This window comes from Lycium barbarum, chromosome 6 (genome assembly GCF_019175385.1).
Source record: "Lycium barbarum isolate Lr01 chromosome 6, ASM1917538v2, whole genome shotgun sequence".
In the NCBI taxonomy this organism is placed as follows: Eukaryota; Viridiplantae; Streptophyta; class Magnoliopsida; order Solanales; family Solanaceae; genus Lycium; species Lycium barbarum.
Window position 1 is genome coordinate 23,287,778 of NC_083342.1, and position 17,117 is coordinate 23,304,894.

The following is a 17,117-nucleotide window of genomic DNA, read 5'->3' on the forward strand; positions in this document are numbered from 1 at the left end:
TTGGTAGTTTTCAAACAAATCCAATGTTGGGCCAAGCCTTGCCAGCCGGTAATAGCCGAAGGCAAAAAAGGAAACTCCTCGAGAACCAAATCACCCATCCCACCAAGTCGTAATCGACCCTCCGGACCTCACGGAATAGACGAAAATTCGGAAAAGGTTCGTTTTTCCAAAAGTCAACTATAGGTCAAACTCCTTCAATTACGGGTTCTAAATCCTTCAGTTTTCACTAGAAACGCTTTATAATATCGGAAATTCGTCAACAAGGGAAAAATGGTCAAAAGGCACATAACGACCCGTATAGTAGGTTAGGTGTAGAAGTGATTTTTACGTAGTTTAGGAGTAAAATTGGTGTTAAAACTTTGGCATATGAATTCTTGATTTTTGAAAAAAAAAACGATTGAAGTAAGGATTCTTGTTGTGATTTTTAGATTCAATGTTTGGCTCTTTCGTTCACAAAATGGTCTCTTTAGACTATAAGTGAATTTCTTTGAGTTCATTTGTTTCAATTGGATTTTGAATACATATTTCACTTGAGTTTTCATGTGCCATGTGTCGTGAGGTTTATTTGTGAGTTCTTTTGCATATCTTATGGTCTAGAACTTGTCCGGAATGCCTTTCAAGGAGAAATCCTAGACTAACTTGGTTTGAAAAATGATGGTAGATCTTCATTGTACCGTTTTTGCGCCTTAAATTTTCAAAGCTTACATATTTTCCCTAGTCAACCTCTTTTGAGCTTTTAACATTTTCTTTGGCAATCATGTTACGAACTTTAACCTTTCGTTCTCTATTGATCTATTTTTTGGCACCCTACCTCCCTAAGCGCTTTGACAATGCAAACATAGGCTAAAAACCTAAATTTGGGGGTGATGGTTGGTAAAATTGTGATATGGAAGTTTCTTGAATGGTCAAAAGTTAAAGAAAATGACAAAAAAAGTAGTAAATAAAAAAATAAATATTTTTGGAAACTTTCTTTTTATTTTGAAAAGAAAAAAAAGAGAGAGAAGAAAAAGGAAGGAATAATGGAGAGTGGTGAATAAAGGGAAGACTAGTTGTTGAAATGAAAAGATGAATAAAAGTGTAGAAATTTTTTAAAGGAAGTGTGCTTTGATTGTTGAAAATTGTAGTGTTTAGGGACGTCTTCAGTCACTATTTCCAAATTATGCCCCTACCTTAACCAAAAGCCTACATTGAAACCCGTTAAGTCCTAATTGATTTTGAATCAAGTGTGTCTACATTAGTGAAAAAATACATGAAGAGAAAGCTTATGGTACTACTTGTGCATTTTGACATCTTTGTGAGAGAAGAGAGTTAATTCTTTCCATTTGAAATCCCATGTGTATTTTAAATTGCATTCTGCGAGTTTGGGATTCTCTCTTGATTGTGAGGGCGCATGGAGATTTGAGTTGTGAATGTGTTCCATTTTTCAATTGAGAGGAATGAACAAAAGAAAGTTATTTTGTGATAATGAGGAAAATTTTGAAGCTTTAGTGTCATGACTTGATTGCTACTTTGATTAACTTAGTGTTTTTTTTTTTTTTTTTAAATGAAGTTTTTGAGAAGTTGGTGATTCATATGTTTTGGATTAATTGTTGATACCAATCAAAGTCATGTGTTTGTGCTTAACGTAAACTTTTTGACTTGGTATGATGTTGGTGCACTATTGACTTGATTCCTTGGATGGAGATTGTATGTTTTGAATAGCTTGAGGACAAGCAATAGTTTAAATTTTGGGGTTTGATAAGTTGATATTTTACCAACTCGTGTCTTCATTAATCTTATATTTTTGCTAAGTTTGATTTAGAAAATAGTGTATTTAATGTCGTTACTTCCATTTTACAGATTTTATGTGATTTAAAAGTGATCGGGAAGAAACCAAGTGAAAATGAGACAAAAAGGAGCTAAAACGAAGAAAAGGAAAAACTGGCTAGAAGCACAAAAATTGGCCAGATTTGCAATTTCGAAAATCTAAAAAAACTGAAGGTTAATTTTGTGATTTTTGATTGGAAAAATTGGAGGTCTACAAAGCAAGGCTTGAGGGAAATTATATTCATCTTTGGCCACATTTCAAGCTTGGAAGCTAGGATTCATCATCAATCACACAATTGAACGAGAAGATTGGAGCACTTTAATGAGAAATTTCTTAACCCTTTCCTCAATTCCTTGCTTTGTATTGTATATCTAAGTGTGTAGAATTTTATTCCATCACTTTATCATGTTTATGGAAATATTCATTTGCAAAGTTGGATTATCTCTTGTTATGCTTATGTATTGAATGATTTTTTTTTCTATTGAATTGAGTCTTTGTTTCTTTAATTAATCTCGTTCTTTAATGTTTCTTCAGGGATTAACTAACCCTAGGACTCGCCCATTTACTTCGATTTGAGCTCGGAAGAGGAAAATTGGGGTTGAGAATGATTAATTAACAAGGATTCGGGGCTATTAACCTCATCTAATAACTTGAGCTAGGAATAGAAAAGTTAACTTGAGATTCAATTGGTTGTCCTTAATATTACACTCTAAGGCTTGGAAGAGCTTAGAGTGAAATTCAATGATTTGGTTGGAAGACTTTCAATGAGATTTAAGAAATCATTATCTATTAATATAGACTCGCTCTTAGTTATAAAATCGTGATATATTGGAGCGTTATTTGAGAGTCCCTTGTATTCATGCTTGGCCATTGATCATTTTACCCGCTTTCTAGTGAGTTTTATTTTTTGTTAATTCTTAAATCAAAAATCAAATATTGAAAAAGTGTTTGGCTTAGCTTAGTTGGTGATAAATTCTTTACTTTCTTAATCTCCTCTATATTGTTCTCTGTGGAATTCGACCCCGACTCATAATTGGGTAAATTATATTGCGACGACTGTATACACTTTCTCTTTGAGAAATGGATTTGGATATTATCATCATACAATAGTATCTCTAAACTGGAAAAGAAACTATAGTCTTTCCTATTTGAAAAATAAGAACAATCTACTGAAATTTTTATTCAAAAAAAAAAAAAAAAAAAAAAACGAGAATCCTATTAAATTAACACACTAATCTCAAACTAAAAACATTAAGAATCTGCTCAAACAATCTACATTTTGGTCTCCTCATAGTCCAAGGACTACAAAGTGTTTATATGGAAGCATCTTTTTCAAGCACTATCTGTTAACAACATAGGTAAATTAATTTATTGCAAAAGTATTTTGATATTTGAGCAATATGAATTTCATATATACTTATTGATCCTTGATACTTTTTATAATGAAAACTGAAAAGCGTTTCAGTAACTATTATTATTTTTCATCATAAAAGTTTAGTTTTTTTTAGAGTAAATTTCTCAAATGTACTTAACTTACAAAATTGCCTAGTAAAATTACTTATATTATATTTTTTTATTAATAAAGTCGTCACTCAACTTATATAATGTTTCCTACAAAATAACTCAATTTTTCCACCTTAAACTAAACTTGGATAGACCCACATACTAAAAATTTTACCTAATAGCCCAAAACAAATGGATCAACTATATAAAAGATCGTTTCCCTAATTTGAAGAATTATTGGCATTAGTTAGGTCATAACTTTTAGGAGTATTTGTAGTAATATATTGAGGAAGAAAATAAAAAATTGCTTCAAATTAAAACTGTTTGTTGTGAAGTATTGGTTACAACTGATTTGTGTTTTTTAACCTTCAACACGGTTTTTGCATAATATTATTCCAATTTTAAAGATACAAATATAGAGGAATTGTGTCTGAACTTGTCACAAATATAATAAAATCAAAGCATGGGTGCCGCTAGTTCTAGACATAAGCATTTCAAACAAGTAATAAAAAGTTAGCTGCAACTTATCCCAACTATAGGATTAATGGAGAAACAGCTATTATGCTATTTGTTAGAGTTATTTTGTAGGAAATATGGTATATATTAAGTGATTTTATTGAGACAAAAATTAAATAAGTGACTTTATTAGATAATTTGCCAAGTTGCGTGACTTTTTAAAAAAATTACTCGGATTTTTATGGTATAATTTGGACTGATGTTATCGTACCTTCATGTTGAACTTAGGGAAGAGTAGTCTAGGCTGCTTCAATTTTCAAAGAACTTTTATGGATATAAATTATATACATCTAAAAAATAGTAATGTGTACGAAGAAACAGATCCACTTAACGCTGGCGGATGCAACTTTGTGGTGCGGCTAAATCGAACACAGTGCTAGGTTTAAATATACACGTAAAACATCACTAGATTAAAGTTTCAATGAATATTAAATTTGAACCCAAAATTTAAAATAAAATGAATTCAATGATAAAAATCTTAAAAGTTAAACCTATCAAATGCTAATTGTGATTCCGCCTTTACAAAGATGAGTTGTGGAGTGATGGTCAAAATTGTTTAACCTTTCCTTTTTTTGAAACTTCTGAAATTTTATCTGAAATTAGGCTTGTCAAAACTAACTCCAGACATCATATGTTTAAAGTTGTTCGAAGTGCGTCCACATGCAAAACAATTTAAAAAACGGCCATAAAATAAATGACAGTGTTAAAATCCGATATCCATGCACTTTGCCCAATAAATATGTGGTTAATTTTTTGTCTTTTAAGGTTGATTATGATTAGAGGTGTTTGTAATTTGGCTATTTTGGATGTATTATGTGCATTCTTAGGGTCGTAAAATATATATCGGAAAAATATTAGAGATGATAACATAAGCATGAACAAACAAGAGACAATAAAATATAGTAATTATATAGGGAAAAATCCATAAACACCAAGTAGACGTATCAAAAGATGACACATGGAGATGGTGAAATGTCAGATTTGAGTCAGCAAGCGAGGGGCTCCAGGAAAGCATAACGACTGGTAACCTCTATCGGAGACAAAAACTCTAATGGGTCGGAGAAGCTCAAACGTCATTCAATGCACAAACGTTACAAGAATCCCAAGTCTTCCTCGAGTCTTAGATGCGCATTAATTCCTTTTATTACCATTCATTCTCACCCCTTAATTACCTTTTATTGCAACATTTATGTTGGTAATTAAGGGGCCATGATTTGTGGATCATGCACCCCATAGCTCTAGTATAAATAGAGGTTCTCATTCTATTGTAAGGCATCCAAAATCATATAGAAATACATCATACTTACTTTTGTTCCGGAAATGAAGTGTTCTTAAAGGCTGAGTGTTCAACCGGAATCATCCTCATTAAGAGATTCCCCTGGGATCCAAGGGCCCATGCTTATTTTACTTAATTATTGCTCTATATTTACTTTATTCCATTACATTGTCACTTATATTCTTGCTTATAACAAATCAATTCACGTATCCTTTAACCCACTACCAAATTCAACTGTACCGATTTTACATGTTGTAACGACTCATTTGGTCGGTATTACCTTTTTGACCCATTTACCCCTGTTGACCCTTTCTAGAGCCCCATTAGCTAGATTTTGATCCACGGGGATGGGCGGCACGGTTCCTGAGGTTATCGGGCGAGTGAGTGTGATTAGGGGAAATTAAAGCCTTAAAGCGAAAAACCTTTAACAATTAGTTGACTTTTGGGTAAACAAACCTTACTCAGAAATCCGTCGATTCCATGAGGTCCGGAGGGTCGATTATGACTTGGTTGGATGTTTGGTTTGATTCTCGAGGCATTCGAGAGCGTTTTGGACCCTTGGTTGGAAACTTGTTTTTGGCCGTTTGGGGGTTAACTGATTTGACGTGACCGCCATTGGGAATTTCGAAGCTACAGTTGAGTCCGTAGCATGTTTTTACATATGTCTGCATGTCCAGTTTGTACTCGAGAGGTCTCGGGTGAATGTCGGGATATGTGATGAGACTTGGTGAAAACTAGGAAATCTAGTTTTCTAGTGTCCCGCCTCTGCAGGTCCGCCCACGTGGGACATGGCCTGCAGACGCGAGGGATGATACGATTAATGAAACCCGCCTCAGCAGACGGTCATTCGCAGATGCGGGAGCACGAAAGCAGAACCTTGAGCGTGGAAGCGGGGATTACTGAACAAATTCCCCTTTTATTTCCCAATTTGAACCATTCTTCATTCATTCACTAAATTGAAATCTCTAAGGCGATTTATAGAGCTTAGGGGTGATTTCTTTATTGGGTAAGTTCCATTTACTTCTTTGTGGTTATTTTATTTATCTAGAAAGGAATCCATGGTGGTTTTAAGGTGTTAATCGGGGAAGATGTGTTACTAGCCCTATTGTGAATTCTAGAGTCTTAAGCTATGAAAATGGGTTTATTTGGTGAATCTTGCTTAATACGATCATGGACCCTTGTGAATAACTAGACTCTAAGCTTGAATCTCAATTTGATTATGAATTAGATTATATGGAAAGTAAGGGTTTCATCTCAAATTAGGGTTTTTTGATCTAATGGGGAAATTAATGATTTCTTGAGTTTATTTAGCAATTAGGGAATAGTATTGAACTTATAAAACATTGGGTTACCGATTTAATCTCGAAATTCCTATTTTTCCCTTGTGGGTCCGATTTCCCTCTTTCAAAGAGTTATTTTCGATTCGATTAGTATTATAGATTTATGGATATCGTTACTCTCTATTTCTTACATAGAATGCATTGTTGGATAGACGTCGATCTTTCGAAAGCTCTTCGGAAGGGCAAGGCTCAAGTTGGATAGTTCGTGGTACCGACTCAGCATCGAGGTAGGTTACAGTTTACCTTTTGGTTAGACTCCAATTAGTGAAGCATATGTTAGACATTGACATGGAAAGTAAACTATACCTTCCGGAAGGGTTCGTCAACCAGGGGGTTAGCGTGGGTGCCCGCTCGATCCACGAGTTGGGTCGTGACAAGTTGGTATCAGAGCCCTAGGTTACCCGACCTTATAAGTACAAGAGCATGTCCAGTAGAGTCTTGCGGATCGGTACGATGAGCTCCATACTTATCTGCGACAGGCTATAGGACATTTAGGAAACTTCAAATTCTTTCGTTCGTTCGTGCTACTCTATTCAAATTGGTATCTATAGTATTCAAATTGGTATCTAGGATGTTCAAATTGGTAGCTGACTTCACTTCTATTCTCTCACAGATGATGAGGACCCATGCTACTATCGCGAGGGATAAGGTGCCCGAGCCCTCCGCTGAGGCCAGAGCACGAGGACAAGGCCGAACGAGAGGTCGTGGCCGTGGCAGAGGCTGTGGTGCTACACCAGCTAGGGGAAGGCCCCCTAAGGTTGGTTAGAAACATGGCAGATCCTTATTACGAGAGCCAGAGCATTAGCCTGAGCATGAGCCCGCAGATGAGGGAGAGTTGGGACCAGCCCAGACTCAGCCCGAGATGATTCTACTCCAGTGATTCAGGACACCATGGTCCGTCTTCTTTACTATCTTGATAGGAGGCATGCGGTGAGGGCAATCCAGCCACACCAGAAGGGTCACAGACTAGAGCCGGAGCGCAGACTCCTAAGCAGGAAAAAAGACTCAGGGGATGCAGCCTACTATTGCTATGGCTGTACGTATCGATAAGATCTCGGCACCTATATGTGCTTCTAGGCCTGTTACTGGCCCAACTATAACCGTTGGGGACCAGAAGATGTTTTCCAGATTTATTAAGATGGAGCCGCCGAAGTTCTTTGGTACTTTATCTGAGGATGCCTATGAGTTTATAGTTGACAGTCATAAGAGGTTGTACAAGATACATATTTTTTATTCCCATGGGGTTGATTATGTATCTTACCAGTTTCGAGGTGATGCTAAGGTGTGGTGGAGGTCTTTTGTCGAGTGTCGGCTAGTTGGGTCCCCTCCGTTGTCCTGGGTCCAGTTTCATCAGGCATTCTTGCAGAAGTACGTCCCTTTCACTCTTTGGGAAATGAGAAGAGATGAGTTCAAAAACCTGGAGGAGATGGGTTTGTCTGTAGCTGAGTACGAGGCCTGGTTCCTTACCCTAGTTCGATATGCTGTTCAGTTGATTCCTACCTAGACTGAGAGGGTTAGGAGGTTTGTCAGGGGATTGGTACTCCCGCTGCAGTTGGCTTGTCTTCAACTTGTTGCCATAGGGTCTTTATTCCAATCCGTGGTGGATCATGCTATGAGGGTGGAGTCTGCTAGGCTCCGAGCACACTGTGGGGGTAGCGACAAGATGGCCCATCAGGATGGCAATTTTAGTGGTTATGCTTCTAGAGGTGGGGCCAGTCAAGCAGGACTCATCAGCATTATCCTGGCCACCCCATCCAGTTAGCGCTTCAGGCCTCAACTAGTGGTCCTTCAAGACAGAGCGGTTACAGTGTTGGGTAGACTTCTAGGGGTTTCGTTTCTCAACCTGCAGACCGTAGAGGTTATACCGGCTCTTCGACTTCTATGTCACAGCCCCGAGAGGTTAACTGCTATGAGTGTGGCAACTTGGGCCATTTTGCTAGAGAGTGTCCCAAGCCTAGACAGAGTGGAACCCAACAGGATTCCAAATTTCAGACTCCCAAGACTGCAACACCTTCAGCGAGCAGGGGTGGACATTATAGTAGGGGCGGTGCTCCTACAGGCCGTGGTGGTTCTCAGTCTGCTTGAGGTGGTTGTCATACCGGTAGGGGCGGTTCTCAGCGTTCTAAGGGAAGAGCTCAATTAGGCCAGAGTTGCTGAGGTGATACGCAGTCTGGTGGCGGACGGGTCCATTATTATGTCTTTCCTAGTAGACCAGAGCAGAGGCTTCTAATGCAGTCATCACAGGTACCATTTCTATTTGTTATCAGGCAACCAATTTTATTTGATCCGGGTTTTTCCTTCTTATATGTGTCTACCTACTTTTTTAATGATTGGATGTGACTTCTAATATTCTTGATGTGCCCATATGTGTGTCTACTCCAGTTGGCGATTTTGTGATAGTAGATCAAGTCTATCAGGCTTGCGTGGTTACTTTTATGGACTATGATACATGGGTAGACTTGGTGATCCTTAGTATGGTAGACTTTGATATTATATTGGGCATGAATTGGTTATCTCCGTACCATGCAATCTTGGACTGTCACGCCAAGACAATCACGTTAGCTATGCCCAGTATTCCGCGTTTGGTGTGGAAGGATACTCCCAACCCTGCTCCTAAGAAGATTATCTCGTACCTCCGAGCGAAGAAGTTAGTGGATATAGGATGTTTAGCCTACTTAGTGGATATAGGATGTGTAGCCTACTTGGGTCATATTCATGATAAAAGCGTGGATACTCCTTCCTTGGAGTCTGTTCCAATAGTTCATGAGTTTACGGAGGCCTTTCCCGCAGACTTGCCTAGTGTGTCGCCCGACTGTGACATTAATTTCTATATTGATTTGGAGCCAGGCACTCAGCTTATTTCTAGTCTACCTTACCATATGACTCCAACCGAGTTGAGAGAGTTGAAGGAACAGTTGCAGGATATGTGGAGCAAGGGGTTCATTCATCCTAGTGTATCCCGTTGGGGTGCCCCCGTACTATTTACGAAGAAGAAAGATGGATTTATGCGGATGTGTATCGATTATCGACAAGTGAACAAGGTTACTATTTGGAACATGTATTCGATACCTTACATATATGACTTATTTGATCAGCTTCAAGGTGCATCAGTCTTCTCTAAGATCTACTTGAGTTTAGGGTATCATTAGTTGAAGATCCGAGCAGAGGACATTCTGAAGACAGCCTTCAGGACCCTTTATAGTCATTATGAGTTTTTGGTTATGTCGTTCAGGCTTACCAATGCCCCCGCAGCATTTATGGATTTGATGAATGGGATCTTCAAGACGTATTTGGATTCGTTCGTGATTGTGTTCATCGATGAAATATTAGTTTATTCTCGAAGTAAGGAAGAGCATGAGAAGCGCTTGAGGATTGTGCTTGGTGTATTGAAGGACAAGAATTTGTATGCCAAGTTTTCTAAGTGTGAGTTTTGGCTTAGTTCTGTGGTATTTTTGGGCCATGTTGAGTCTAAGCACGGGATTATGGTTGATCCCAAGAAGATCGAGGCTGTTAGGGATTGGGCGAGGCCTACCTCAGTTAGTGAGATTCGTAGTTTCATGGGCCTTGCTAGCTAATATTGCTGGTTTGTGAAAGGGTTTTCTTCAATTGCTTCGCATTTGACTCAGTTGACTCAGAAGAATGTTCTTTTCTTGAGGTCCAATGAGTGTAAAGAGAGCTTCTAAAAGCTCAAGGCTTTGTTGTATTTAGCCCCGATTTTGGCATTACCCATGGAAGGTAAGGACTTCACCATATATTGTGATGCATCTTGCATCGGTTTGGGTTGTGTATTGATACAAGTGGGAAATGTAATTGCGTATGCTTCGAGGCAATTGAAGGTTCATGAGAAGAACTGCCCTACTCATGACTTGGTGTTGGCAACGGTAGTCTTCGCGTTGAAGATTTGGTGGCATTATTTGTATGGGGTTTGTGAGGTGTTTACCGATCACCATAGTCTTCAACATGTGTTCAATCAGAGGGATCTCAATTCGAGACAACATATGCGAATGGAGTTGCTTAAGGATTATGATATAACCATTTTTTACCATCCAAACAAGGCAAATGTGGTAGCTAATGCGTTAAGCCGAAAGGCGGTGAGTATGGGTAGCTTAGTTGTTTGGTTGTTGAGGAGCGTCCTTAAGCCATTGAGGTTCAGACCCTGGCTAATAGCTTTGTGAGATTGGACATTTCTGAATCTGGCAAGGTTCTGGCTTGTGTTGAGACGAGGTTGTCTCTTTTGGAGCAGATTAAAGCCAGTAGTTCGATGATGTGAAGTTGTGTAAGATTCGGGATAAGGTGTTGAGTAGTGAGGCCAAGGAGAACATTCCTGATAGCAAGGGTGTCTTGAGGATTAAGGGGTGCGTTTGCGTTCCTCATGTGGGTGGTTTGATTCGTTTGATATTGGGAGGGGCTGATAGTTCTAGATATTCTATTCATTCGGGTGCAACAAAGATGTATCGTGATTTAAGGCAGCACTACTGGTTGAGAAGGATGAAGTCGGACCTCACAAATTTTATTTCTCAATGTTTTAATTGTCAGCAAGTTAAGTATGAGCACCAGAGACCAAGTGGGGGTGCTTCAGAGGATGCCCATTCCAGAATGGAAGTGGGAGAGGACTGTGATGGATTTCGTGGTTGGTCTACCGAAGACCTTGGGCAAGTTTGATACGATTTGGGTTATTATGGATAGGTTGGCTAAGTCTGCGCACTTCATTCCGGTTTAGATGACTTACACTGCAGAGGAGTTGGTGCGGATTTACATTAGAGAGATCGTCCCATTGCATGGGGTGCCCATTTCTATCATCTCAGATAGAGGCCCTAAGTTTACTTCTCACTTCTAGAGGAATTTGCAGAAGGAGTTGGGTACTCAGTTGGATCTTAGCACCGCGTTTCATCCAGAGATCAATAGTCAGTCCGAGAGGACTGTATATGTGCTTGAGGACATGTTGAGGGCTTATGTTATCGACTTTGGTGGTCATTGGGACCAGTTCTTATTGTTGGCCGAATTTGTGTACAACAACAGTTATCACTCCAGTATCGACATGGCACCGTTCAATATTTTGTATAGTCGGAGATTTTATTCTCCGATTGGGTGGTTTGATGCTTTTTAGGTAAGGCCTTGGGGTACGAATTTATTGATATAGTCCTTGGACAAGGTGAAGCTAATTCAGGAAAAGCTTCTGGCAGCTCACAGTAGTCAAAAAGAGTATGCGAACTGGAAGGTTCGTGATCTTGAGTTTATGGTTGCCGAGCAGGTTCTATTGAAGGTTTCACACATGAAGGGTGTGATGTGATTTGGAAAGAAGGGCAAGTTGAGCCCGAGGTTTATTGGTCCCTTCGAAATTCTCTGTCGTGTTAGTGAGGTGGCTTATGAGTTGGATTTTCCATCGAGTCTGTTAGGTGCTCATATGGTATTTCATGTTTCCATGTTAAAGAAATACCATTTTGACGGTTCTTATATCATTCAGCGGGATTCGGTGGTGTTCGATCTGAATTTGTCCTTCGAGGAGGAGCCGATAGCAATTTTGGATCGACAGGTAAGGAAGCTGAGGTCTAAGGAGATTGCTTCAGTCAAGGTGCAGTAGAAGCACCGTCCTGTTGATGAGGCTACTTGGGAGACCGAGGCAGATAAGTGAGAGAGATATCCCCAGCTTTTCACCAACTCAGGTACCTTTCCTTCATTTAATTCCTTCTCTATTTGAGTACGAATGGTTGTTTAATTGGTATCTGATGTAACGACCCGTTTGGTTGTTATTGCATTTTTGATCCATTTACCCCCGTTGACCCTTCGCCAAGCCCCGTTAGCTGGATTTTGACCCGCAGGAATGGGCGACACGGGCGAGTCTTAGAGTGATTTGGGGAAATTAAAGCCTTAAAGCAAAAAACTTTTGACCAATAGTTGACTTTTGGTTAAACGAACCTTTTTCGAAATTCCATTCCATGAGGTCCGGAGGGTCGATTATGACTTGGTGGGATGTTTGGTTTGGCTCTTGAGGCATTCGGGAGCATTTTGGACCCTTGGTCGGAAACTTGGTTTTGGCCGTTTGGGGGTTGACTGAGTCAAGGTGACCTCTGTTGGGAATTTCAAGGCCACTGTTGTGTTCCTAACGTGTTTTTACGTGTGTCTGCATGTCCAGTTTGTACTCGATAGGTCTCGAGTGAATGTCAGGATTTTTGGTGAGACTTGGTGTAATCTGGTTTTCTGGTTTCCTGCTTCTACGGTTCCGCCCACGTGAGATCTGGCCCACAGATGTGAGGGATGATGTGATTAATAAAACTTGCCTCAGCGGACGGTCATCCGCCTAGGCGGGAGCGCGAAAGTGGAACCTTGAGCGCGGGAGCGGGGATGAGCAGATTCCCCTTCTATTTCCCAATTCGAACCATTGTTCATTTATTCACAAAATTGAAACCCTAAGAGATTTTAGAGGCTATTTACAAAGCTTGGGACTGATTTCTTCGTTGGTTAAGTTCCCTTTTACTTCTTTGTTGTTATTTTATCTATTTAGAAAGGAGTCCATGGTGGTTTTAAGGTGTTAATTCGGGAAGATGGGTTTACTAACCCTATTCTGAATTGTTGAGTCTTAAGCTATGAAATTGGGTTTATTTGGTGAATCTTGCTTAATACAATCATGGAACCTTGTGAATAACTAGACTCTAAGCTTGTGTCACGACCCAACCGGAGGGCCAGGACGGGCATCCGGAGCTAACCTACCGAGCACCCCATGACATACATGCATCACATAATCATACCTAAGTGGGCCATAATGCTAACTAATAGATATCATAAACTGTAAGGGACATAAGCCCAAAAGAGGTATATACATATCTATGTCATCAAGCTGATCTCAAGTACACAAGTCGACAAAGCTGTCCAAATATAATGATACAACAAAATATGGACAGAGAAGGTCACAGTACATCTAACTGTGCATATCTTTCTACGAGCCTCGACTGGAGTGCATAACATAATAAAGACGGGACAGGACCCCTTCATACCCATATGAACACAAAAGAATCATGCCAACTAGTCTGCAACTCCGGAACAAGTGGAGTGCTCCTGTACACGCGCTGAGAAGGCAGCCTAAGGGTCTGATCTGCCTTTTTGTCTACCTACGAGCATGACCGCAGCATCCACAAACAAAACATCAGTACGAATAATGTACTGAGTATCAATATAATAAAGATATAGAAGTAACATGAGTAAGAGAAAGAACTTGTGCATCTGAATGCCTATTGAGGCGGATGTCATACATGCTTTCCTTTAAAAAAAAAACATTTCAAACATATATATATGAGATAATACTATACCCGACCATAATAGGCTCGGTGTCATCAGTACTTGGCCAATATAGGCTCGGTGTTTCCGTACCTAATTGCAGTGGTGTGCATAATAGGTGTCGTACCCGGCCGACTATAGCGCGACCCAGTGTCAGAAAATAGCTACATATATATATATAAATCATGCATGAGAGCTCAAAGAAGCATTATGACTCTATTGGAGTGACGTAAGGTCGGTAAACCTCCTATTACCATAGAACTATCATCGTCAACATATCTTACTTTGAAGGAACAATAACCATAAGATGAGATCAACAACAATAAACAAAATCAATAACCATAAGAGAAGATCAATAATCATGAGATAATAATCAATAATATCATAAGAGGATCAAGAACATAAGCTCCTAATGTTTCTAAGAATGGAGTCATCATGGATATCGTTTGTATAAGTTCGTATTAATAAGATCATGCCATAAGAAAGAAAGGGACAGCCTTAACATACCTCGTCGTCCACCTAACCACTCAACGTCTATCCTTCCGAGCTTAAAAATATACATTCAAGATTATTCATATTAATGTTAACTCATTGAAACACTTATAAGGTCAAACTAAACTATTAAGCGAGCTAACGAAATTTGGGCAGCATTTCCCCAATATCACCTACTTCCACCAAAATTCAAAACAACTCCCAAACATCATTAACAATATCAACAATACCATAGCCAAAAGATTACATTCAAATTAAACTCAATTCAGCCCCAAAACTTCCTTTCATAATTAACTCCTAACCAATACTTCAACACAACACTTTATGACCTTTTCCATCATGATTCTCTTCACCTTAAGACTTACTAAATGTCCAAATCAACTCAACATAAGTAATATGATAAAAACATACCTTATACTTGAAGAACGTTAGCCACACACAACTTTCTTCAAGATCAAATTCACTATAGCTCCAAGTAGAAGTAAGAACAACAACTTTCTATGAACTAGTTGAGGATTTTGGGGTTAATCTTCCCTTGAAAGAGTTTGGGATGATTTAGGTGTTTGAGAGAGCTTATAGGAGCAATAAGGATCTGTTTTTGGTGAAATATGAGTGCCAAAGTCGTGGCCCTTTAATTTATAACTAAAGGGGAAAATTCCACCGCCTCAATTTCACGGTCACTTTCACGGACCGTGAATTATTTCACTGGCCGTGAAACCATTCCAGAAAATTCCACCCACTGCCACCATTTTACGTTGGCCAAACACCATTTTCACAGCCCGTGAAATTATTCACGGTCCTTGAAAGTAGGCCTGAAATGGTCTCCGTCCAATTTTTCCGACGAAACGTATTCTTTCTGATTCGTTTGAAGTCCAACCTTCATAATATCTTCCAAACATGTTTAAAAACTTATATAACTCTGAGCTACACCCATATGCCTCATTCACAACTTCTCAGATTATCTCCAATGCGAACCTACGACAACTGACTTAAAATGAAGCCTTAACGTATGCGGAAAACAAGGTATAACATTCTTCCCTCCTTAAGAACATTCGTCCTCGAATGTTAAATTCCTAGGGGTCTTATAAAATTTTTGGCAGAGTTTCCCCTTTAACTATAGCATAACCAATCTGTAACAACAACCCAAAATACACAACGCCACACAGGGCCACGACAAACAATAACAACAATGGCCTCAAACGACCAATATTCATAAGGAATAAAACACTACGCAACTGAAAGTAACGTTGTATTTGTCTGAACCTCTTCTGGGAGTGGAAATAAATTTGGATATCTGGATCTCATATCTTCCTCAGCTTCCCAAGTCATCTCCTCGATATTCCTGTACCTCCAAAGAACTTTAACTGAAACAACATCCTTAGTCCTCAGTCTCCGAACCTTTCTTTCTAGAATGGCAATAGGAACCTCTTCATATAATAGTTGCTCGGTGAACTGAACATCATCAACAGGTACGATTCTGGAAGGATTTCCGATACACTTAATGAAAATCAATACATGAAAGGCTGGATGGACTGATTCTAAGTCTGGAGGTAGATCTAACTCATAGGCCAACTGGCCCACTCTACGTACAATCCTGTAAGGTCCAATATACCGAGGACTAAGTTTACCCTTCTCAACAAATCTCATAACTCCTTTCATAGGTGACACCTTCAAGAATACCCAATTATTAACCTGGAACTCTAAGTGTCATCAGCGATTATCTGCATAAGACTTTTGACGACTCTGGGCTGCAAATAATCAATCTTGAATTAGCTTGACCTTCTCTACTACTTGTTGAATCAAATTTGGCCCTATTAAGTTAGATTCCCCTGCTTCGAACCATCTGATAGGTGACCTACACTTTCGCCTATATAAAGCCTCATATGGGACCATCTAGCTACTGGAATGATAACTATTATTATACGCGAACTCAATAAGCAAAAAATGATCATCCAAGTTACCTCTGAAGTGTAACACATATGCTCGTAGCATATCCTCGAGGGTCTGAATAGTACGCCTAGCCTGCCCATCTGTCTGGGGATGAAATACTGTGCTAAGGTTCACTTGAGTCCCCAAACCCTTCTGAAAGGATTTTCAGAAATTAGCTATAAACTGTGCACCCTTGTCGGAGATAATGGATACCAAAAAACCATGAATTCTTAGTATCTCCTTGATATAAAGCTTCGCATAATCCTCGGCTGAGTAAGTAGTCCTGACAGGCAGAAAATAGGTTGATTTTAAAAGTCTATCAACAATCACCCATATGAAATCAAACTTACGCTGAGAACTGGGAGCTTGTAATGAAATCCATATTAATTGCTTCCCATTTCCATGTTAAAATCTCAATTGCTTGCAATAATCCAATGGGCTTCTGATGTTCAATCTTCGCCTGCTGGAAATTAGGACACTAGGTTACGAACTCTGCTATGTCTTTCTTCATTCCATCCCACCAATAAACTTCCTTAATATCATGATACATCTTCGTTGTCCCTGGATGAACAGAATAACGGGAGTAATGAGCTTCTCCTATAATCTGACGACGTAATCCTGCAACATCGGGAACACACAGTCCGCCTTGATTTCTGAGAACTCCATGTACAGCAATCTCAAATGGTGACTTCTTCTTCTGAGGGGCTGTATCTCTATAATGAACTAACAGAGGATCCTCGTACTGGTGCTCCTTAAACTTAGCTACTAAAGATGAGATTGCTGAATCCTGAATAATAACTCCCGTATCACTCGAGTCCAATAGTCGAAATCTTAGGCTAGCTAACTACTGAAGCTCACGAACTAACTTTTTTTTCTCCTGTTGCACATAAGATAAGCTACCTATAGATCTGTGGCTGAAGGCATCGACTACTATGTTCGCCTTTCTGGGATGGTACAAGTTATTGACATCATAATCCTTTAA

The 17,117-nt window shown here is 39.3% G+C and overlaps 1 protein-coding gene across 1 annotated transcript; it reads left to right on the forward strand.

Annotated features, from left to right (window-relative positions):
- The first annotated feature begins 8,105 nt into the window (after positions 1-8,105).
- On the forward strand, positions 8,106-8,527 carry LOC132643940 (serine/arginine-rich splicing factor RSZ21-like). Its single transcript, XM_060360473.1, has 2 exons — positions 8,106-8,199; positions 8,292-8,527. The coding sequence occupies exons 1-2, from the start codon at positions 8,106-8,108 to the stop codon at positions 8,525-8,527; spliced, it is 330 nt and encodes a 109-aa protein (XP_060216456.1).
- Positions 8,528-17,117: the final 8,590 nt, after the last annotated feature.

Bases quoted from the DNA above. Each gene is read 5' to 3' on its own strand.
- LOC132643940 (XM_060360473.1), top strand. From the start codon at position 8,106: ATGGCCCATCAGGATGGCAATTTTAGTGGTTATGCTTCTAGAGGTGGG. The intron at 8,200-8,291 runs GTTAGCGCTTCA...CTCAACCTGCAG, and splicing joins TATCCTGGCCACCCCATCCA to ACCGTAGAGGTTATACCGGC.